At 39.6% G+C, this 25,768-nt stretch overlaps 1 protein-coding gene across 2 annotated transcripts in view; it reads right to left on the reverse strand.

The window, feature by feature from the left end:
* The window catches only part of CNTNAP4 (contactin associated protein family member 4), a 438,417-nt gene that overhangs the window by 235,088 nt on the left and 177,561 nt on the right, over positions 1-25,768 (reverse strand). For both annotated transcript variants that reach the window (XM_067569202.1, XM_067569201.1), the window contains one exon: positions 3,035-3,145. In XM_067569202.1, coding sequence (XP_067425303.1) covers positions 3,035-3,145 — 111 coding nt within the window. The remainder of the gene's footprint in view (positions 1-3,034; positions 3,146-25,768) is intronic.

Raw genomic sequence — 25,768 nt, forward strand, 5'->3', positions numbered from 1 at the left:
TTGAGAGTGCACCTTCCTGAGACAATCCTGCCATCTTATCATAAAGAAATGCAAAGTATGGTCCTAAGGTAAGCATCCTTCTGAACACTTAGAATACAGTCAACCCCTCTTCTAATGAAGTCATTTTATTTTAATATAACAATTTTATTCTAAGAGGAGGTTCATACTAATCTAATTTACAGTTTACACACTGTTGTAATGAAGCAATTTGGGACTTTCATTCTACTTCACTATAAATAGTTTCAATCAGCGTGCAACATGAGTTCCAATGTACCATGGAGATCAAAGGATGGAAAGCTATTTGGAAGTATCAAACATTATTATTACTTATCTTACGTACTTATCAATGTAAGTAAATTCTTATCAAATAGATAGGGGTGAACTGAATGAATCTGAATACCTCTTAATAACCAGAGCTTTTTTCAGGGTCTGAAATAATGCTGTATTAATAAGGGCTAGACCGTGACTTTAGGTACCACCCTGGTATAGCCCTGGACTGCATGAAGACTCAGAGAGGCACACCTCTGGGCCACTGTTTCTTTGCTGTTTATTGCTTGCTGCTGGCAGTAGTAAATTATTACCTCCTGACCCAAACTGCCTCCGCAAGTCTGCCCACTGCTTGCCCATCTGCTCAAGGGAGAGCGTAAGCAGGTGAGTAGCCTTCCTTACTCTTATGCACCTGTAATGTGGGCTCTTACCTGTAATGTGGGCTCTTACCCTATCTTGGACTTGCACAGGAGAGTACTCCAAGTCACAACAAGCTCGAGGCAATTTTGTTTTGAAGGAAAAAAAAAAAAAGCCATTGTCCACCTTCATTTTTAGCTTAACTGAGACTTTGGTCTCCATAAAGTAATTATAAAAAGAAATTATTTTTAGCTACATCTGCCACTCAGCTTTTGTTTACCAATAACTCCACTTTGCATCATTCCACTTTATTGCTGCTTAAAATCTTTTCTAAAGGCTTTTGTTCTTCCTCATCAATAGCACTTTGATGGTAAGATCAAGAACCACCTTGGCACACAGGAAAAAAAGAAAAATTGCTTTGAGTGCATTACTGATGAGAATGACTGAGTTTCTCATTTCTAATGAGGCTGATTACTGCAATTTCTTGGTTTTTCAAAGTTTGTTTTTCTCTCTTCAGTGCCCTAAATACTCATGTTTATTTTTTAATTTGGCATTTGAGTGTAATTAGTCATTACAAATTTGCCGTTAGTACAACACAATGCCAACAATATGTCCTTGAATGAATATCTAACTCATTTTTCTTTCTTGACAAAGAATTCATATCTCACAGATACTGTCAAAAAGCTTCCAAATAGCTGTCCTTCACAAACAAAGTATTTTAATAAATTAGCAACAGAAAATTTGTTTACAGTAATTAAAACAAATTCTCTTCTTTCATGCAAACAATTATCTTTTCATGACAAAATAGATTAAATTATTATATTGTAGTTGGTTAAATAACAGTTAAAGCAAATAATTTCTGGGTCCTCTTTTACAAGTCCTAAATTAAATAAATCTTACAGCCATAATTCAGCAAAATTGTTGCTCACAATAATATCTAGTTTTAACTGCATTTTAATTAAACAATAAAAATGTACCATAAACTCCATTTGCATGCTTTAATTCCAGAAATTGACTGATCTGATATGAAAAATATATATAAGAATTAGGTCAGGAAATTGGGTTGATATAAAGGGCACACACTCATTAAGACCAGAGTTTAATACATAATTGCACACCAACATTTGCCTGCATCATTACTAGTATTTTGTTTGCAAATGTACATGCACAATTGCATGCTCACTTAAAGTGCAACTGTATGCTGTCTTTCTCTTTAAAAAAGGCCCAAAATATCAGTAGTTGCAGTTTGTTATTAGCTTCCAACCTAAGTTAGGTGAATACACATGGTGCCATGATTAGTGGGGATCAAAGAAATTCAAAATTTTCAATTTCCATCAAAATTTTTAATTGCCACAAAACAAAAACATGTTTTCGTAAAACTTTTCATGACAATTCTATCTATTTTTTCAACAACTTCTTGCAATTACCCATATTCCCAACCAGGTAACGTACATTACCAATGGATACTCGCTTCCCCCCACGTTGGTATATATATCTTTGCATTTCCTTATAGAATCATAGACTTTAAGGTCAGAAGGGACCATTACAATCATCTGTTCTGACCTCCTGCACATTGCAGGCCATAGAACCTCATCCATTCCTCTAACAGACCCCTAAAGCTCTGGATGAGTTATTGAAGTAATCAAATCATGGTTTAAAGACTTCAAGTTACAGAGAATTCACCATTTATACTAGTTTAAACTTGCAAGTCACCCATCCCCCATGCTCCAGAGGAAGGCAAAAACCCCCAGGGTCTTCCCAACCCCAAATATGGTGATCAATTAGACCCTGATCATGTGGGCAAGAGCCACTAGGCAGATACCCGGGAAAGAATTCTCTGCAGTAACTCAGAACCCTCACCATCTATATCTGCCAGGAATGAAAACAGGTATGTTGGAAATGTTCTTATTGAGTGAAATCCTGTCCTCACTGAAGTTAATGATAGAAACAGACACACTAGAAATCTCTCTTTTGGGGTGAGATTTCCAATCCAATTTCATGAATGCAAGTATCCAAATATTTGGATGCTTATCCAAATAGATCTTCTGAATTGATTCAACTTCATCTACTATTAGTATTACATAAAATTACCAAATCTCCTCCAGTAGTACATATGCAGTTTTGTCCACAGCTCTCTTTGATACAGTACTTGTATGACAGTGTCCTAACTCCTAGTGATATAAATGTATATATAAAGTATAAATATAAAATAGGTTTTCTAAAACCTTAAACAGAATTTTTTAAACACAAATATACGCTTACTATTTACCATTTCAACGTTCTATGCAAGATATGGTTGAAAATGCTCACTGACCCTCATTTACTTTTTCCTATTTATTTTTCTCTATATAATGAAATGCTTTGGAAAAATTGAGGAAATTTAGCACAAATCAGCAGAAAATGGACTCACCATCTCTTCGATTAAGCCTTGCAAAGCCAGGACTATGACTGCTAGACAACTCTGATGAACTGCTGAATGAAGACTGAGGCAATGCAGACAGCAGCTGATCATCACAATTATCTGTCAGAGAAAAACATCAGTTTCAGGTTAATACCCAGAACACTGTTGACTGAAAATTATAACCAAGAACGAACACTGGAAAAAACATCTGAATTGACCTTGGGTTTGAGGAAACAAACATTTTCCAGAATGTTTGTCTCATGGTCTGTTATATGTACCAGATTAGTACTGATCTGGCACTTTTCATTTGATCAATTTTTCATCAGATTACCATGGTGTAATTTACAATCTTCTCTGACTCCTTATATTCCCTAAATTCTAACCTAATTTCGAAGACAGACTTGATAAATGGCTCACAGCTCACTGCCTACTATTTACGGGGATAGGTACTGACACCTGCCAGTCCTGCTTTAGCTTGAGCTGCATGAAGCTTTGACCTGAGTGCCCGCTCTATATTTCTCTAGATGTTGAAGTAAAATAACATTACATCAAATTACTATCTAAATAAAAAAGCACTATATAAAGATGGATGCCAGAAAGGATGGTACCTTGAATTTGCCAATTTTGTGTGTGTTTGATGTAGAAGTGACATGAAATCACTATTGGACAATTATTAGAATGTGAGTCTCCTCTTCATACAGAAAGAAACCACAATGTTTCAGATAAGGGGATTTAACTGCAGTTCACAATCAATGGTGCATAAGCAAACAGATTCTAATCAATATTTTGGATGTTAAATCCCTCTCGAGCTTGATTACTATACAGGACATGTGTTCATTCTCCATTTACATTGCAAAATATAAATTGAAAATCAGTATCTGTTCTAGTTTTAGCTGAAGGAGAACTGACATAAAACACAAGAAAAAGCGTAAGCAAGCCTTTTCCTGACTCTCCTCTGCTGGTATGTGTTGTTAGGAAAAGAGGTGAAAATATGTAAAGCACTCTTTGAGAAGTGGCCTGTATATCTGAAACCCTTACTGGGGTCAAGAGCATCTTCTAGAAGCACACAACAAGAAAAAGAGGATCACTAATGATTCCCACACATATCAAGAGATATGGTCATCCAACTGGTATTAAAACTAGAGGAAGGCAGAGGAGTTTAAGATAGTATTTTTTTAAGTAAGAGAGCTAATACCTTTAGCATCATTTATATTACTATGTACGAAGGCCTAAAGAAATAATTATCTATTTCTAAGGAACAATTGTGTGCATTGCCTATTAGTAGTGGTTTTTTGTACTAAATGCACAGTCTTGAGTCCATCATCTTCTAAATTTAAACAGAGTAATTTTTAAGACACTCCCTTAGGAGGTATTGACCACATCTGCGAAGGAGAGGAATGTAATCAACTCCCATAGTCTTCACTAGACATACTTAGCATGTCTGCAGCCAAAATGAGTAACACTAGAAGTAACTACTGAGAAAACACAATGTGCATATAAACATCTAGTTAAAGCACACATAGGGCTTCCCCCTACCTGATACAGATGTCCTTATTTGTGCCAAATTTTCATTGATTCAATGAGAGTTTTGCAAGCAGGATTGGAATTAGTCATTTATTTGTATTGGTTAGCTGTGTGGGATAGACACCCACAATAATATGACAGGCAAAATTATACAACTATACACACACACATCCATATATGAGAGCTAAAAACTTGTTTTCACTGACATGTATGTCTGTTGGGTGTGACCCAAGAGTGACCCATCTATGGACTTCACTAACTTAGGGAAGTCCTTGTGCTGGGTGATGGCATTGTGTACTCAGGTGAACTCCAGGTCCATGAAAATGCTTGAGTCACCAACATCCACCAGCATCTCTAAGCTGGTGTTGGGACTTGGAGATGTGTTAGACACTGATCCGCCATTACGTTGATACCAGCGGATAAGCGTTGGAGTGGCCTGACAGGGAAGAGGTGAAGAGCACTACCTCAGCTTTCTATCAGGGCTGGGGCTTGGTGTTTCCCAAGCCGGGTGCAGCTTGGACCTTGCATCAAGATGCCCTGCCAAAGTGCCCTAGTTCCCTGCAGTATCAGCATAGGCCAGATGCCCAGCATTGATTCTTCTTTGGAGAAGCGGGGGCCATATCTGGTTGACTTGTATGGGTTCAGGCAATGAAGAAGGGACTGGTAATGTAGAGACTAGAGCTGGCAGGAGCATTTTTTTCTTGGTAGCTTTCATTCTGGTGGTCATCGATCTTGATGCATAGGTCAACTAAAGCTTGCAGGTAGGACAGGGATTCCACTCATGCCAGTTCATCTTTAATATTGTCATTTAGGTTGGTTAAGTCAGAAATGATAATGCTGGGTGGCCTTCTTCCACTGAGTGTCTATTACCAAGTGTCAGAACTCTGCTGTATATTTAGCAACTGGCCATTGACCCTGCCACAACACCTGAAGTGCAGCTTCAGCTGTACACTCACGACTTGGGTCATCAAAGATCACTGCCACAGCTTTAACAACATCCTCAAATTGTCCCAGAAGTGGGCTTAATCTCTCCTTGAATGGAGATGCCCAAGCCAGAGCCTCCTCAGTAAGCAAGTTGATAATCTCACTCAGGCTTGATCATTGGGATACAAGAATGAGCATAGCAGAAATAGGAGCTGACACTGATAGGAACCAAAACGTTTATCAAAATCACCATTTAACTTGTCAGTCAAGGGGCGCCTGGGTTCATGGGGAGCAAGGTTTGGAGCTGGAGGTGGCCTGGCTTGAGCTTGCAGAAACACATTGTGCCTGCAGGGTGCAAACCTCAGCCTGCAGGGTCTGTAGGGCTCCCACTATCTCCATCACAGATATTGGCCTTTGTAGGATCCAAGCTCACCATACCAGCTTTTTTGTTCATGCTGGGACTGCTCATACTGTTACATGATTGGGAAACATGAAGTGATGCCTAGTGGTTGGAGCAGGAGTCAGGCCCAATGACCAGAGTAAGAGTCGGTAGCCTGGAATCAGAGCCCATATTTAGAGCTGGACTCAGGAACCAGGAGTTGGAGATTAGGGTCAGAACTGGAGTCAGAGGCCAGATATCAGAGCCAAGAGGCAGAACCAAAGTCAGAGGTCAGGAATTGAAGCCCAGGGTCAGAATTTGGTTGCCTGAAGCGAGAAGTCAGGCTGGGTCCAAGGCAAGGGCAGGGCTGGATCCAAGGTTGGAACAAGGCTGAAAACAAGCAGGGACAGCAGCTATTGCAGCATGGGTGAACATTTGAGTAGCCATTGACATACTGTTGCTGCTGGGCTTAAGAGCAGATCTACTGATTCTTCAAACCAATCAGGCGGTGTAGCTAATATAGGCAGCCTAATACAGGTCAGCTGTGCTAGTTAGGTTATCCAGAGACTGGGTCTGCTGCTGGCCCTGATTCCTGACAGCATATTACTTCTACAGGAAACTCAGTCCCATCTGGCTCAGAAACATGGTCCTAAGCTCAGTAGAGCCCATATCCTTTTAGTAGAATAAATCACATTGGCTTTTGATAGGTGAGTCAGCTGCCTCTCAGATGTCTTTGTCTGCTGATTACATTATCCATCAGGTGTCCTTCATCTGTAGAAGCCACTGAAAATACTCAGCAGTGCTATTTTATTCTACTTAGGAGATCCAATAAAAGCTTTACTTTGATACCTGCACAATGTTGTATATACTTAATGAACTTGGTTGGGATTGTCACATATACATGTATATATTGTGCATTGTATTATATTTTTCTCATGTCTGTCTCTATATATCTGTTTTAGACGCACACACACACAGATAGGTGAACATACATTTATTAAAAACAATGCTGGAAGACAAAATTGTACAATGTATTGATTGAAGAGAAATCATCCAATTACTGGAAATACATCTAAGGCTAATTATACATTTGTTGTAATGTAGTTGCTGGGCATTTTTTCCAGGAAAGAAACTTGACATTGCCTTATTCTCTATAGCTTATAAAACCAAGCAAATACTGAGGTTCTATGGTTGCTATTAATTTTACCTCAAAATTTAGTAAAAAAACTCTTGAGTGAAATGCAAAACACAGCTTCAAGAGTTGGTAATGGCCAGCTGGGCTGTGTTGACTTGCTTATTGCATTTAATAAAAGGTATTGTATACAGATCATTTTCATCTGCTAGTTTTAATTTTGTTTCATCTTTACTGAAAAACATATTAAATGGATAAAAAAAACTGTTTAGTTTCAATGTAGGTTCCATAGCTACTACTCATTACTTCTGTAGGGTTTGGTGAAAAAGCTATTTTATAATGTTTTACAAGAATAGTCCTCTGCATTGGCTATTGCCTCCTGTACCAGACTCTTTTTTCCCTACTCCAGTGGTGAAACGAAAGATGTAAGATTAGACCTTTCTGCCAGCCACTTTCAGATTAATACCAATAGAGAACGATGTACCTAGGGTATATATTTTCAGCCCGGCTGTGGACTGATCAGTTTTACAACCATATGACCTGACTTTACTAGAGTTACTCTTGATTTACAGAAATCTAAATGAGAGGTGAGGTAGACCTTAAGTTTAGACTTTGCGTGTAAAAACAAAGATGTAGGGGGAAAGAGAATAAAGATTCCAGTAAAATTCTGGGACTGCTTTAATCTATGAATACATCTCGTTGCTAAAACAAGGTTGAGGGAGTGACAATTGTAGTAAACGGGGGTGTTAATGCAGGGCAATTAAGGTGAACAAGGAAGTCAGAGAAGAAGCAAGAGGCAACAGAATCAGAGCAGTCATCAACAAAGTTGAAGGCCCCAACTGACTGATTTTTATAGATGCTACACATATGCAGCTATCACTGAATTAACGGGAGTTGTAGGTGCTTACTCTGAAAAATCAGGTCACAAATACTCAAACCTCCCTCCAATTTTGCACCTACGATGTTATGTACATAATCATCTGCAGGCACAATTAATTCTGTCTGAAAATGATAATTAGATGATGAATAAAATAGTTTAGAGAGGCAAAATAGTGTAAATTTCATTTATATAAATATCCATTACAAGTCCAAAACAAGGATAAATTACACCAATTTTGTATTCTATGGGGTCCCAATTCAGCCTGATATAAATAAGGCATAACTCCTCACATCTGGCCTCATTCTGATCATACATTGATGTCACACTGGTATAACTCTATTGTCTTCAATAACATTACTCTTGATTTACAGTGGTGCGATATAGGAATCTGACCCAACAAGAGCTCTGCCCACTTATGCTCAAACTCAGTTGGCCCTGGGAGTGTTGGAGATGGTATTTCATAAGATAATAGGGAAGTACTGGGATTTGTTTAGTTTGCCTATCACTATTAATTTATATTATAGTAGCATTCAGGAGTCCCCCGAATTAGGATCAGAGTGAGCCCCATCTGTTGGATTTTGTTCAAAGAGATGAACAACCAGTCCATGTCCAGGGGAGCTCACAGTCTAACTGAAGCCTTGGCATTTGAGTTACATATACTGTATACAACCTCTGAAAGCCAAGTCAGTGCAAGTTACACTATCACCATTATACCCATGGACATCTGTTTTCAAACCATTTTTTTCCTGACCTATAACTTACAATAGAATATATATCTCCATTGAATTTGGTCTAGGACCTTCTATGACGGTTTCATTCACATACTCCAGGCTGAATATGTATAGATGTATGTCTTCAAGAGTCCTCTCTTTACACCAGTTAAAAATAGGGGGAAAATGAACCATATTTAATAATATTATCAACTTTGCACTACTGTTAAATTCTTGAGATAAACAATCTAATTTGTTATGCATCTGGTATTGTTGGATATTGTTTAACTGCATACCCACAGTTTCTGTATTATTCATTCGGTATTATTCACACATATCTTGCACCAAGAAAACCTAGATGAAGGAAGAATGTGTGTTTGATGGAACTGTAGCACATTGTAATGTTAATGTGTGAACCTTGGTTTGGAGGCACACACAGACTTTCAAACCTCAGGCCCACAAAATGAACAGGTTGCAGAGCTAACACAATCTCCAGAGAGATAGCAGGAGAAGATATGCAGTTGGTTGTGGTACCAGTACTGCCAGGAGCTGATGGAGCAGTATATTGACTTTTAGTCATAATAGCAGCTATTTAAAAACCAGATGTCTGAAAATGAGAAGACCAAAGAGAAAGACAGGAGAGACCAATGCATGTTGTGCAGAAAAATTGAAATACAAGTAAAATAAAACCCCTGAAGCCACAAGACATACACAGGAGAGTGTATATATTAACAGAGAAATACTATTTGCTCCATCAGCCCCATTGGACAGCTCATTCCATTTATCTAAAGCCTTGTCCTTCAGTACACCGTAATCTCAATGCAGATTTAGTATAATCAAGCAAGCAACAGAGCCTTCTTATAGAAGCACAGTTGTGAGTGCTTCATAAGCATATAGCAAAATATGCTACCTTTGAAGATTTCAATATGCACCTTTCCACGTAAACGAACGTCAACTCATAGGCAACATGTTTAATGCCATATCATAGAACCATAAGGTTAGAAGGAACCACAAGGGTTATCTAGTCTAACCCAACTGCCAAGATGGAGAATTTGTTATGGTTAAACCATCCAAGAGCGATGGCTATCCAGCCTTCTTTTCAAAACATCCAGCTTCCATGAACTCCCTAGGCAGTTTGTTCCACTGTCCTACTGGTCTTACAGGTAGAAAGTTTTTCATACTTTACATGGATCAGTTAAGCATGAGTAGCATGTCACTTTGTAAAGCATCTATTGTTTATAACATTATGTTTTATGTATTTATAAATCTTTGACCCTAAGTGCTGGCTCAGGGGTAGCTGAAGGAAACAGCATTCAGGATGTTGTAAGTGCCCATTTCAACTTTTATGCAATAAGAAACTATCTAATTTATGTTTCACGCTTTCCCCAGTACATTCTTTCCCTGTATTATCAAGAATATATACGGGACATTAATCTCATTGATTTCAGTGGGAACCAGCAGCTAGAATCCTGTGTGCTACTTTAAAAATCTCAGGTCAAATTTTTCACCCATCCTCATCCCAGTTCCCAATATTTTGCACAGTCACAGATTTTGCAGGGGGCACCTATTTAGGCATGCACTTATTTTGAGAGAGCACAAATGCTGGATTTTGGCACCTAATTACCACAATTGCATATAGAACATGGTTGATGGCACAAAAAGCCTCTGCTCATGTGCATGTGTGCAGAGGTTTGGGTGCAACGGCAGTCTACAGGATAGTTCTAATGCTCCCAAGGGGAGGAGAAGAGGCAGGGAGTGTTAAGTTAAGGTCACGGATCCATCTTCCATTCATACTTGACTGAAAAGCAGATGCTGTACAGTGGAGCAGCACATGCAATACCTTGCCACAAGAGCTGCACTCCTGCACTATGGGCTGTGGATTTCAGCCATAACTGAGTCATGTGTCTTTTAAATCATTCATCATCCTATTATTCTTAAGCTTAATTGACTTTTGGAGTCTCTGCCATTATCAACATCCAGATGATACCGAGGCCTTCCTGGAATTAAACGTAAGCACCATTCCATTTAGTAAATATTTTTGTGGTGGTCATTCTATCTTAGGTCCATATGCTGCCCTCAGATGACATTTGGAAGGCTCTCTGAAATGAATGGGAATCATATGACATGCACATTAATTGACAGAAACCTATCTGTTCCACCACCACTTGGTACTCTTTGGCTGAGAAGTATCATAGGCAGGGCTGGAAAATGGAGATAATATTTAAAATTGCTGTCAAGTGCTTAGTAAAACAAACATTCCAGATCATGATTATGTATTTAGGTTGCCAGATACTTCCTATTATAATATCCTGTTTTCAGTTGCTTATAACTTTTCAAATATTAACCATTCAGGCTGAAATTTTCCATGCCAGGTATCTGCCTTAGGCTAAGTGTTTTGTTTTGTTTGTGTTGTTTTTTTTTTTTTTTTTTTTTTTTGGGGGGGGGGGGGGGAAGGAGAGTTGGAAAATTTCATACAAAACAGTACAGCCATTTCCAAGAACAAGGGAAAATACATTATTTTGCCAATGTTAAAAAATTCTAGTGTATTTTATTTGAACATCCCTGGAGCCCCTATGCTTTGGATCAGGGACTTGACATTTGGCAGGAGGGTAGCTTTTTGTCAGGGATATGCCTTTTGCCATCTCAGAGAAAATCTACCAATAATTTGGCCAAACTAAAAGCTTTTGAAAAATTGCTGTTAGCATGTGCTCAATATTGATTTATTCTATTCTACATTGACTTATTCTATTCTACAGCTAAATTCCCTGAACAATCCATCTGTGCTGAGCATGCTCCAGCCTCTCTCAGCTCCTACTTGTAAACAGACTCTGCAGTGCCATCCCCACAGAATGGCTGAGCATGTTCCATCCCCTCCCAACCCAGGCTTTTGGGGCAAAGCTGCACTCTTCCTGAAATGGCTGCTCCCAGCTGCTCTGCACCAGACACTGGAACTGAAAGGAGGAGCCTCTCTCTCCTCCGCTCTTAATGACACCCCTGCTGGAACCCAGGCAGCATGGAAGAGGAAGCTGCTTAATTCAAATGCACAGAGGAGAACAGCCAGACTCTGGGGACAGAAAGGAGTGGATTGGACAAGGAGTCTGGTGAGCCTGGGACTGGAATAAGGAGAGAAGGTGGGACTTGAGAACAGGTGGCAAGAAGAGGATGGGACTCATTGGGAAGGCAACTAGGAGCCAGTGTAGGAAACAAGGTTGGGTATTGGAAGCCAGTTGGCAGGGGAGAAGCACCAAGATGACTGTGGCAAGGACCTAGAGAGAGAGATGGAGATTGGATGAGGGAGCTGGGGGTGGTGGCGGGGGGACTGGAACTGGCTGGACAACGAGACTGGATGAGAAGACTGAAGAGACAAAGCTGGGAAGGAGAACAGAACTGGGGAAGGAGCCAATAATGAGAAAGAGACAGGACTTGGACAGGGCAGAAAGGGCTGTACCAACTAGAGCACACCTCCTCCCAGAGACTACTATGAAAACCAAGATTTCTGAGTCTCACAATTCCTCTGCGGCCAGCAAATATCTATGACACCCACCGGCCAAGTGCATATCCCATCACTCTCTAGTGTTTGTCTACATGCAGGATGACGACAACATACTCCTACCATCAGTGATTCCATTAGCTCAAGTGGCAGAGGTCTGTGTAGTGGATCTAAAAGTTCTAACCCTGCTGATAAGCAATGTGGATGTCGATTCAATGCCACATGATGCAATTTTTTGGTTTTTCAGTTTACTTTATTAAAATCCCCTGGAATTACACACAAAAGCTATGATAAAAGAACATTCAGACATTCAGTCATGTAACTAAAGTCCGTATCATAATACATACGGACAAGATTGTTTTCTATGGTACATATAGGAGGAAAAAGGCATGTTATAGTTAGGAGGGGCGGCTATCTATTTGTCTTTAGGAAAACTTATGGTTTGGATTTGATATTGAATGAAGGCCTTAACTAGCTGGAATATGTAGAAAGGGCTCAGGACCTGGCACATTCTCTCTCTCTTTCGACCACTAATCTTTTGCAAGTTTCCCCACGTTCATTAGGTCTGAGATTGAAAGACTGTTTAAATTTATCTTGGACACCTATTCTGTATTTTAAGAAACAGGCCTTATTTGTTATCTGTTGCCCTGCAACTCATATGCACTAAAGTATAACGATGAAGCATTCGATAAGAAATAAATTCATCTTTGCAAAAATAACCATATTAATGATCACACATTATAGCATAAATGCATCATTCCATATTATTAATACTTTTTAAGGAATGCCTCAAAATGTTGTTTTCCACTTTTTATACACAGTTTTTTCCTTTGCTTGACTAGGTGGACAACTTAATTTTGAACCATTCTGACAGGTGTATGAAAATATGTCAAAAACAACCACCAGTTATTTTATTAGCTTGTAACATAGTGAAATGAAGGAACTGCTTAGTCTTTGGAAATTGGCGTGGGGGGAAGAACCAAATGTCAACAACTTTTATCTCCATTGTTGCTTCCTCAAGAGACCATCTGATGGAGGCCATGTGGGTGATATACTGAATCAGCCCATTCCTTGCTGTCTTGTCTATGCCTCCTTTTCAGCTAGTGCCTCCCACTTTTGGGCTATGTTGCTTGCCTGAGGTCCACAATGCAGTGAAAGAGCAGGCCCAGTATTAAATCTGACTCCTAAATTTTAACTGAAATAGGAACAGATCAATGCCCTTTGAAGGCAATAAGGGTCCTTCCATTGAGCTCATTGGTTGTAAGGTAAAGTCCATATTTTTGTAGTTGTGACCTTGCAGTTTTTGTAGTTGTGACCTTATCGTAGGTTGCTTCATGTCTGACCTCACTGGTGAAAGATGGAATTTGATTCAATCACACGGCACAATAGGACAGAATATAATTGGGATTTGATGGGGAAATAAATATATTTCCTGTCAAATAATAATTATTCACTTTAAAGACACACAATGGTAGCTCTTAAATTTGCTGACTACTTTAGATAACCAAGTATTTTGCAGATAATTTCTGGATCTGAAATATTTAAGATATTTCCTATGGTAAATACAGAAAAATAGAAGGGAATACTGCAGTTATGTGATAAGGTTGTGTGTCTGTCTGTCTTTGGGGAAATTTAAAAGGCAACCAGGAGTCTATATCAGATCTAAATCATAACTAACAGGAACATGTAGAATGAGTAATAAAGTAGCAACAGAATCTGAAGCTGGTGGATCTTGTTATTCAGTAGTACTTATTCAGATTGCTTTAATGTAGCTTAGTTTACACATCTCTGATTAAATGTATCTTCTGTAAGCCAGCCAGTATGCTGATTGGTGAAGCTTTTAATATGAATAGGTGATAATGTTATTTACCGTAGGTATTTATCAGAGTACAGTTACATTGTTATGAAAAATGAGTTTTAGTAAAAAAAACTTCATCAGCATTTAAAGACATGCGTATACTGCGTTCATTTTGTGTGGAAGAAAGAAAGGTTAATGCAATATGTAAATTCCACTAATGCAGAGTGGAAGCATTAACAAATGCTAACGAATGATAGGCTAGTTAAATAGCAAGACCTTGAAAGAGAGCACAGTAAGTTTATGAATGTATGAACTGGACAAAAAAATGAATGAGATTTAAAAGTAAAGTTATATTATTTTAATTCACTGGTATAGAATATATTTTTAAGTCAGTATTAAAAGGTTTTTTCCCCCTCGGTGTAGATATGCTGTATCTGCAAACTAATTTTGTAACTGCATGCAATGTCATTTCCTATGAAATAAGTCTTCCTTATAACTTCTCACTGGATTATTAAATTGTCACTCTTCTTGTACTATCCAACTATGTTTTGAAATTCAATATATTTTCATTATGCTTTTCATTTATTTTTCAGTTGAAATATAAACAGAGATCGTGCAAAATTTGTTAGGATTAATATAAGTATTTCTCTATAAAAATTCAAATAATTTTGTAATGCATAATCAATGATGTTGTAGATGTCCTTTTTCTCTCTCCCACAAAAACTTCCAGATGATGAAAGTTCTTTTGTAACAGTTTCCATTCAAAGTACTTTTTGCCCTTATTAAATCAAACTTTGTTTAAAACAACTTTTTCATTGGGATATTTGACTACTAAAGCAAATCTGTCAGTTTGTGTAGAAAATTATCCAAAACAATCATTTTTATTTAGTACATAAGAACCACCATACTTGGTTAGACCAATGGTTCATCCAGCCCAGTACCCTATCTTCCAACAGTGTGAATGAACAGAATAGGTAATCCATCCCGTCACCCATTCTCAGCTTCTGGCAAACAGAGGCTAGAGACACTTCAGAGCATGGCTGTACATCCATGCCCATCCTGGCTAATAGACATTGAAGGACCTAGCCTCCATGAACTTATCTAGGTTTTTTATGAACCTTGTTGTAGTTTTGGCCTTCAAAACATTCTCTGGCAAAGATTTCCACAGGTTGACTGTGCATTGTGTGAAGAAATACTTTTTTGTTTGTTTTAAACCTGCTGCCTATTAATTTTATTTGGTGACCCCTAGTTCGTGTGTTATGAGAAGAAGTAAATAATATTTCCTTATTTACTTTCTCCACACCAGTCATGATTTTATAGAGCTTTATCATATCCCCACTTAGCCGTCTTTTCCGAGCTGAAAAGTTCCAGTCTTATTAATCTCTTCTTATATGGAAGCTGTTCCATATCCCTAATCATTTTTGTTGCCCCTTTTCTGCCCTTTTCAAATTCCAATATAACTTTTTTGAGATGGGGCAACCAGATCTGCACACAGTATTCCAGATCTGGGCATACCACGGATTTATAAAGACGCAATATGATATTTTCTGTCTTATTATCTATCCTTTCCCTAATGATTCCCAACACTGTTAGCTTTTTTGACTGCTGCAGCAAATTGAGTGGATGTTTTCAGAGAACTATCCACAATGACTATGATCTCTTTCTTGAATAGTAACAGGTAATTTAGATCCCATCATTTTATATGTATAGTTGGGATTATGTTTTCCAATGTGCATTACTTTGAATTTATCAACATTGAATTTCACCTGCCATTTTATTGTCCAGTCACCCAGTTGTGTGAGTGACTCACCCAGTTTTGTGGGTTTATAACTCTTTGCAGTTTGCTTTGGACTTAACTATTGTGAGAAAGCTGAGAGATCCCACCCCCCACCCGACACCAGTTGTGACAAAGCTCTTCCTCTACCTCAGTGGGTCCAGCACTTCCTTCTAGTGGTCGGTCAGGGAATTGCTTCATCCTTTAGTGTTTCTTCCACCCTCTAATGGTGGGTGAGGGTAATGCAGTTCCTCTAAAATGGCTGCTCGCTGCTGGCTCCCGGTCCTGTCTCTGGTTCTCACAGGCCCTTGCCTCTTCACTTGGGCTCTTTCCCCTCCAGTGAATAGCCAGTAGGAGGTGGGGGGGCCTGGCCCACCCTCAACTCCAGGCCCCAACCCAGGCATCCTACAAGTAGCAGCCTGGCACTGTGGCTTGAGGAAAGCTGCTAGCTTCCCTGGGTTACTTCCCTGTGCCCCTTGACTTAATGTCCATACCCTGCCCAGACAGGGGTCCTTCCTGGCCTCCTTGCCAGGGAAGGCTCTTGACCCTTGACAACCTCACTGGGCGTGGTAGTGCCCAAACCAAATGTCCAGTTTAATCTTTCCCTTCTGGAAGGGTCTCTTCCCTTAGGCCTCCAGGTCTGGGAAAGGTCCTTTTCCCTCTTCGGGCAGGGTTTTCCCTCCCCAGTCTTCGTACCTGCAGGGTTCTCTTCTGTCAGCATTCTACTCTTTCTCCTAAACCCTCCTGATTCTTTGACAGCATCTTACCTGCTCACACTCTGGTAGCTCACCTCATTCTCAACTCCATCCACACCCTTTCTCTGGAGGGGAGGCTTTTAACAAGTCCTATGTGGGGCCTTGATTGGCTCCAGGTGTCAATTAACCTGGAGTAACCTCTGCTTAGCTACCAGGGGAAAAGGGACTTGCTGAGCCTGGAGATGATATATTGGCCTTCTAGCACTCTCCGGTAGCCATCTAGTCTGTCCCTGTCACACTATCTTGAGTAGTTTTGTATCTACAAATTTTGCCACTTCACTGTTTACCCCTTTTTCCAGATCATTTATGAATATGTTAATCATTACTGGTCCCAGTGAAGACCCCTGGGAGACACGACTATTTACCTCTTTCCATTCTGAAAACTGACCATTTGTTCCCATCTTTTGTTTTCTCTGTTTTAACCAGTTACTGATCCATAAGAGAATCTTCCCTCTTATCCCATGACAGCTTACTTTGCTTAAGAACCTTTGGTGAGGTACCTTGTCAAAAGCTTTCTGAAAATCTAAGTACATTATATCCACTGAATCACCACTGTCCACATGCTTGTTGATCCCCTCAAAGTGAGGCATGATTTACCTTTAGAAAAGCCATTTTGACTCTTCCCCAACAAATCATATTAATCTATGTGTCTGATAATTCTGTTCTTTACTATAGTTTCAAACATTTTGCCTGGAACTAAAGTTAGGGTTACCGGCCTGTAATTGCTAGGATCGCCTCTGGAGCCTTTTTAAAAAGATTGGTGTCACATTAGCTATCCTTCAGTCATCTGGTACAGAAGCTGATTTAAATGATAGGTTAGATACACAGTTAGTAGTTCTGCAATTTCACATTTGAGTTCCTTCATACCAGCTAGTCCTAGTGACTTATTACTGTTTAATTTATCAATTTGTTTCAAAACCTTCTCTAATGACACCTCAGATTTGTCACCTAAAAGGAATAGCTCAGGTTTGGGAATCTTCCTCACATCCTCAGCCATGAAGACCAATGCAAAGAATTAACCTAGTTTCTCCGCAGTGGCCTTATCTTCAATAAGTAATCCTTTAGCACAAAAAAGTGTTCTGAGGTGTTTTATAGACAAGTAGGAATTGAAGTTTCCTGCCACTGACTGAAGATGGTCTATGACAGCCTGCAGCAAGTGGGAATTGTTTCACTCTATGGCTTGTAGCAGGGCAACCTCAGTAACATTGCAATTTTCCATGCTGTGGCTCCTGTATCACCCTTCAAAATACTGTAGGATAAGTCAAAAGATATTTGTGACGCTCACAATGATAGTGCAGAGCGGAGTGGGCTCCATGCCTCTCCAGCAATAGTGTTTGCATGACAGAAAAACAGCACGAAAAAGCATTTGCCATTTGTTTGGGACAAGAATGGAGGGGAAGGGAGCACACTGCATTATGGGAGGACGACAACCTTCCCAAAAGCCTCTGCATCTAGTTGCACTGTGGGATAGCTACTCACGGTTCACTGCTTTGATTGTCGACCCCACTGCGGCTAGTGGGGATTCAAGACCCTGACGCAGTGAGCGTGGTGTGATCACGCTCCTGCGACTTCTAAAATTTGATGAGTGAAAGTCGATTTAAAATAAATCAACTTCACTCCGCAGTGTACACATACCCTTAATTCTGAAAGAGTAGTGTTCATAGTATGGAAAACAAAAACAAATACAACATTTGCCAATATCTCCTCACATTATTCACTATAATGAGCTCCATATAGACCCAAATGGAAAAATAAGTCAAAATAAATAAATAATGGTCAATTATTGTTAAAATGGGTGTTTTTATAAGAACTTCTTTCATCATCCAAAGAAGTGATAGGGTCAAATTCTCTGCTGGTTTAAATTTGTGGAGCTTCACTGATCCCAATGTAGTTTTGACCATTTATATCAGCAGAGAATTTGGCTCAATCTTATGTGTACGGCCTCACCATTTGATTCCATTGAAGTGATTTTGATAACAACTTTGCAATGTAGTATGGCATGGGAAGAGAAGCTGTGAGGGTGAATTTCATTCCTGTACAGAGCAGCAGCACAAGGCTTATTAAGGCACCACTTAACCCTCACAATAAGGCTTATTCTAGCTCTGCATACTGTGAATTTCACCCAATGAGAGAAAACACTTGTTAAAATACAAATAACGCTTACACAAAAACATGATACAATTTTCTTTCTAAGATAAAACAAATCAATAATTGGGGCTCGACTCAATCTGCCTTGATATAATCTCTAAAATAGTAAATACAAGGAGTGATGCAGATTACTAGCTGCCAAATCCCTACTCTCTGTTCCAGGGAATTATTGAATCCCAGGAAAGAGGCCATAAGAAAGCATGGTGCTCTTCCTTGACCCACATGGAGCATAGCTTCACTCATACTGGCCCTGCCTCAAACAGTTACAGAATCACACTACCCTGTTCTTCGGTAACTGCAAACCTATTTTCGATGCAGGTTTTTTCCTGTATCAAACTGCAGTTTGGCATGGTTCTATTTTCATATCCACAGAAGAAAAAAAGGAAGAACAAAACATGCCAATATGAAATAATAATAATAAAAAGACTGATTAGGCTGTTACAGATATCCTTTTATAGTTACTACAGTTCCAAAATCTGTTATGTTATCCTATCAGAGAGTGTATTTCAACATCTGACACAAAGCAAAAAATAATGCAACATAGGAAACTGTGCTACTAAAAGAGAAGAAAAACATTACAGGCTGGTTTGTGCGATGTCTTCTTTGCATCACCTGAACGGCAGTTCAGTCTGTAAACAGCTAGCTGAAAATTTCCCTTGCAGTGAGGACCCTCTCTGCTGGCAGATACTGAGATGATGCAGCTCTTGCCCCAGCCACCCACTCAAACCCCAGTGTAAGCATAAGTCCTGCAATAAGACACCCATAGCTTGCTTGTGTCAGCAGACTCAGGCTCACAGGGCTTGGGCTCCAATGCTAAAAATTGCATTGTAGATGCTCGGGCCCGGGATGGAGCGTCCCAGAGGCTGGTTGTATTGTGTTGTAATAATTATGCATTCCAAAATGTTTCCAAAACTAGCCCAAAGTTAGAAATAAGGGAGGGAAGTAGCATCTTTATACAGCTGTTCTTGTATTTCTCTAATTTACTTTTAACAAGTATAGAAAAGACATTCCTGTAAAGGAATGTTTTGGATACTGAATCACAGAGCAAGCCTTTTTAAAAGCTTAGTTCCAACATGCTCTATTAAAGTATGTAAAATCGTTTTAACAGATGGAAAGTTTTCTTTGAAAGGACAATTCTGTAATTTGCAAAGCAAGCCATTTTTTCCCCTTTCAGGTATTCTGTGAAGTAATATGTAAAGGGATGTGCCATGGTGAATGGAATACAATTTCAGGATTTTGTTTTGAAAACAATGTATTCATGCCTCTGTATGGTTGCCTAACTGTCACGACGCAAGTTAAGGTATCAGAGGTACCCAAACTGGTATGCATCAAGAGACGAGTATAAGATTCTACCCATACTGAAGATTAATGGTTCAGATTCTGATCTCATTCACAATACTGTAAATCCAAAGCAACTCTACTGAATCCAACTACGTTCATGTGGATCTACAACTCTGTAAAGAGAAGAATCACATTTTTAGTTCCCATATTAAAAGATATTTTAATCTCCTGTAGTTTTGTCTCTAAACAGTGTTTCAATCATCAGTTTCCTATCTAAAGTAATTTTACTTAAGGGCAGTAAGGTTACAGCCAATATACTGAAAGTTCCTTTCCTGGTATGACTATGCTTCAGTAATTCTGTTAAACTATAATCTCCAGCTCAACTGTCAAGTGAAATAAAGCACTATATGAAGCATGTTTTAGTTTCCCCACTTTAAAAAAAAAACATGTTAGGCAAAATTAAGATTGAAATTTGAAATGTTTCAAGGTAATAAGGATTAGATAATAACAAATCACCTAAAGAACTGCACCATCAAAATGTTTACTTCTCACTAGAAAAAACATCTAGTCAAATAAAACTTATATCAGCTAAGCAGGGATGAGTTTCAAAAGGAGTTGGAGGCATTAGCAACCAACAGCCTTGATTCGATTGGCTACAGTCATTTTTCTTCCTCAAGATGCCACTTTTGAAATATAATATGATCCAATACTGTACCACCAACATTTATGAGCACTTTTATTTAGATTTCCCACATTATGGCCACTAAAAAGTCCCTCTGAGGGTGGAAACATCACATTTCTAAATAATTACAGCTGTTTAGAACTGAAAAGAAAGCTAGGTGCATCATAATGTGTTTAAATAAATATTGGACATACAACAATTGCTTATGATTTATACATGATGTAATTGACTATGCGGTAAGTTGCTGTAAGACACTTACAATAAATCTACAAAGTAATTATTATAAAACACCTAGTAGACAACCAAACAATAATAGAGATGTGCAGCTATTTATATCTATTATTTACTCCTAACCACTGGGTCCAGTCTGAATTCCTCACAGAAACCAAGATAACAGGGAGTATTCGGGTCCACTAAAGACTCTCTTACATGATTTGTGTTTGGAACAAATGCTACTGTGAGGGGGAGTTCTAAAAATGGGGATTTTGTGAGAAGATGTCGTTTGATTGGAGTTCAGTTATTATTCTCAGAACTACTGATTTAGTATTGGGGAACTCCCTTCCACAGGATGAAAGGCAAGAAACTCTCTTTCTGAAAATTACAAGCCCTTCCTAATAAAATAATTGAATCAATGAATGATGCTGGGAGTAATAAGAGAAAGAAAATAAAAACAAAAGAGAAAAGAACAAATAATTCTTACACACACACACACACACACACACACACTCCCATCCCTACAATAAGGTTTGGGATGGATGCATAACTCTTGAGCCAAAAATCCGTAGATAGTTAGTCCCAAACCAGTTCTTTATACTAAGCTGTAACATTGCATATTCTCTATATGCCACATGTGTTACTGATAATAGCCATGTTTAGATAATTTTAAAAAATATATATATTTGGACTATTTTTCATGTCCCTCTCCCTATAAAGACTTTTTAGTTTCTATGGGCCAAATTCTCATACCCTTATTCAAGTTAAGGTTGGGACTAATTACTGAGGAAGAATCTGACCCTATGAATCTACCATACAGAGATGAGCATAAAATCCTAATATTACTTTATTATTTGTATTGCCACAGGGCTTAATCATCAACCAGGGCCCCAATGTGTTAGGCACTGTACATAGAACAAAAAGACACTCTCTAACCCAAACAGCGTACAAGCTAAGTATAGAACAAGAAACAAAGGGGGGGGGGGGGGAAGAGATACAGAAAGACAAGGAAGCAATGAGACACTATTTGTCATAATGACAGAAAGTAGTCTCAGCATGTCAGTTGATGGAAAACCTCACTAAAAATTTGGAATGAAAACTTTTCAAAAATCTAGGAATTTCCTTTAGAATGGAAATTCTAAATTTCAACCGCTCTAGTAGCTAGGGAGATGTTTTATTTCATTACAGACATTTCTATTGAACTCAACGTCATAATAATTAAGCATTCCAGCTATGTCATGAGGCAGGAAACTATTATCCTCATTTTACAAATGAGGCATCTAGGCAAATTGAGGATAAGTGATTTGTCCAAAGACACACAGATCAATAGCTGACCTGGTAATATACCCAGAACCTCAGATTATCAGTCCGAAACCTAAACACATATTCAACTGTTCCCCACACACAAAGTGAACAAGTAATTGACACTTTCAGAACAAATTCAGTGAACTAACGCATATTTTGGGTTGAATAGCCAATGACAAGTTGTGCATCTCTTTTTGTTTTCAGGTGGTAGAGGTGGCGAAAGTTACTCCATAAAATTCTCCATTTAATTCCCACTACAATTTCTACCAAGACCCCATTATTTCCATTATCAAGAGAGAAGTTTTGTTAATCATAATAATTTACAACTGTTTGTCACCCTTATCTAAAGATCTTTATGCAATTTACAAATCTTAATTAAGCTTCACTGCTCTTCTTAGGTTCAGGAGATATTATTGTATATATTTTACAGGTGAGAAAGTCGAGGTGTAGAAAGAGATGTGATTTGTCCAAGTTCTCTCTCACACTATCTATGGAAGAATCTGTAACAGAACCAAGGAAATCCTGTTCCTCGGTGCCCTGCTCTAAACATTAAATATACTCCCTAACCTTAAAGGCTGAACTTCTAGCACAGAATTTTTCTTGCTTGTTAAAAGGGGAAAAAAAAATCCTGTTTCATTTTCAATGTATTTTACAGTTTTAGGTTCACAATTTCCACTGATTCACACCCCGTAAAACTCAATTCTCATTTACACTAGGGTCCCTTTACATGGCTAGGGTGACCAGAATCCCGATTTAATAGGGACAGTCCCAGTATTTGGGAGTTTGTCTTATATAGATGCCAATTACTCCCTCCTCACCGTCCTGTTTTTTCATACTTGCTATCTGTTCACCCTATACACGGCTCTGGCACTGTAAAAGATCCTTCAGGTGAATGCAACTGTAATTTACTCCCACTTCAAGGTCCCTTTACAATACCTCAACCATGTAAATAGGGCCTCAACTGTAAATGAGAATCAAGCCTTAGTGACTTCAGTGAGGTTACACCGGATGTAAGGTTAGGCAGAAGCTAGCTTCTAAACATCCAGTTTGATTGAATAAAGAGGGTTTCATGCTTGTTCCTCCCTATGAAACCATCCAAAGTGGAAAAACTGATGCTATCAGATTAAAATCAAATATATTGAAACCCAGAAAGAACATTTTCATTTGGCCTAAGATGACACTGGGAAGAAGAAAATTAATGTAAACTCCTATCAAACCTGCGTCTGAAATAAACTGAAAATAATTACTTTATTTATCAATTAATTTAATCCACAGCAACATACTCTACAATGGAGGTAATTGCATTATTAATAACAAAAAATTCTGTTCACACAATATGTGGACAAACCTTTGTTTCAAATCCTTTTCATGCTGAATATGGGTGAAACTCAGATTAAGCTTCAGTCACTGAATAATATGTTCCAAATAATAAAATCCATGAGGTAGTAGAGAAACCTTGGTGGAATATCTGCTTGTCAATTAAAATAGTGTTTCTAATGATTGTCACTTCTTTGCTTCCCTGGGAACAATGTGAAGGAAACACAAAGAATGTAGCTAATTGATGCTGAAAAATCCATTCAGTGGGTCACCTCCCTTTCATTTCATGCTTTCATTCAGTGATTCTCCCACTCCACATGTATTCATACAGTTCATGTTCTGCACTAATGTGTGCGTTAAGATACGTCACTTTAAAATTGTTTTACATACACAGTCTAATTTGGCGTACTCAGCTGAAGTAATGTGTGTCTTCAAAGGGACAGGGTTTGTTTTAATCCATTATAATTACTATAATTGCTGCCACTTCCACTTGAACATGTTTTCCAGGTATGTGATTTTTATTAATACAGCTAACCTGTGGGTCAAAACTTTTCAACAAACATCAGTGTACTTAAGAGGCACTGCTTACCCCACAGATCTCATTGACCTCTACTGAAGTTACCTATGGCTGAATATATTCCTGAAAATCAAGCCCTTTTTTCAAATTGAGAAGAATCAGTGCCAAGGTACAGGCTGAGAATATAGTGCAGTCAGGTTGAGAAGACCAGGTGCCCTCAATTTCCCTCCTAGCCAAACCCTGCTTACCTGGACCTTCTCAACTCCATATCTGAGGTGTCTAGGTGAAGGTAAAGATTGACCAGGTTCTCTCCTGTATCATCCCTTTAGGGGGTATGCTTTGTCCCTTTTTTGAAATGCAGAGAGGGAGTAGCCTTACAAACCTTTAGTTGTCCCAAGACCCATGAGAAATTCTTCAGCTCCTGGAACTTAAATGGAGAAGTGGGACATTTTGTGGTCACTCTCCACGTTCCTCTTCCCACCATGACAACACAGATGTGTGTAAAGAGGGAGAATGCATAAATGCTGCTAAGATGATCGGCATTAATTTATTCACACCAGTCCTTGCAGGTGTGATGAATGATTGGAGGGTGAAGGAACTTACTTAAATTCCATCCCCACAATTCATTAACTCCAGAGAGCCCCAAAGACACAGAAGTTGCACCGAGGCGTTACTACAGAGTCGTGGGAAGAGACATCTCTAAGATGGTTTATAGGCTTAGCTATTTCCTCTTACAAAATTTAGGACATTTCTGCAGCTTTTCATTCCTTTTTAAGGAGCAAAGAGGTGGAGGAGAGAAGAAAGGATTACCTGGTTCTTAGTGCCAAAAACAAAAGTCTTTAGTACAAATTATATAGAGTACAAAAATCATCCACTGGCAGAAAGACTATATAACAATTTGGGAATTTCCATCTCTAATTTCTATGGCTTGTAGAACTGTGTCCGGTCCTGCCTGGGCGTTGCGGCCCTTCCTTGGGCCCAGGCTCTGAGGAAGGCCCCTGCTCATTCCACAAAGCGGAATGTTAGTGTCTCGCATGAGTCTTAGTCCTGGCCCTCCAGCAGGGCGGACTGCCAAGTAGTCTATTGCCCGACCCTCAGACAGGGCGGGCCCGCAAGCAGTCTATCGCTCCGGCCCTTAGGCATGGTAAGCGAGCAAGCAGTCTATCGCCCCGGCCTTTAGGGAGGGCAGGCAATCAAAGTAGTTATCGCCTCGGCTCTTAGGCAAGGCACGGTGGGGAAGCAGTTTATTACCTCCAGCTCCTAGGCAGGGCAAGGCAGGGAAGCAGTGGCTCCGCTGTTTGCAATGGCAGGGAAGAGCACTTTTTCCCGGGGTGGCTAGGGAAGGGGGACGCAGGCCCACTCGTTTCCACTGCCTCCCAGCCCAGGGTCCTAGCAGAGTCAAAGGCGTTTGCCACTGAGTCGGTGGGGCTCCCGCTGCAAAACGCTGATGGGGGTCTTGCCCCTGACTCAGCCTCTTTTTATGGCTGTCCCTGGGCCACTTTCTCCCCATATCCCATATTACCTGTATCCTCAGGGTCCTCTGGGGTACTGGGCCTGTGGCAGGCTCACCAGTCCCTCCTCGTCGACTGGTGGCAAGGAGGGGAGCTCCTCGGCGGAGGGCAGCTCCTCTAGGTCACGGGGTTCCTGGAGTTCCTCTGCAGAGGGAACTTCTCCAGGTCGCAGGGCTCTGGGGGTTCGGCGTCAGGCAGCTCCTCCAGGTCAGGGATGGCCTCCGAGGGTAGCTCCCAGCCCTGAGGCTCAGGGGGCTCGGTCCAGTCGCTGGGGCCCAGAGGCCCTATCCAGTCCTTGGGTCCTGGTGGCCTAGTCCAGTCCCTGGGGCCCGGGCCCTATCCAGTCGGTGGGGCCTGGTCACTTGGGTCATTCTCAGCGCCTCTGTTCTGGGAGGCGCTCACT

This window comes from Emydura macquarii, unplaced genomic scaffold (genome assembly GCF_026122565.2).
Source record: "Emydura macquarii macquarii isolate MOO-44397 ecotype Brisbane River unplaced genomic scaffold, CSIRO-AGI_Emac_v2 contig_2897, whole genome shotgun sequence".
Lineage (NCBI taxonomy): Eukaryota > Metazoa > Chordata > Testudines > Chelidae > Emydura > Emydura macquarii.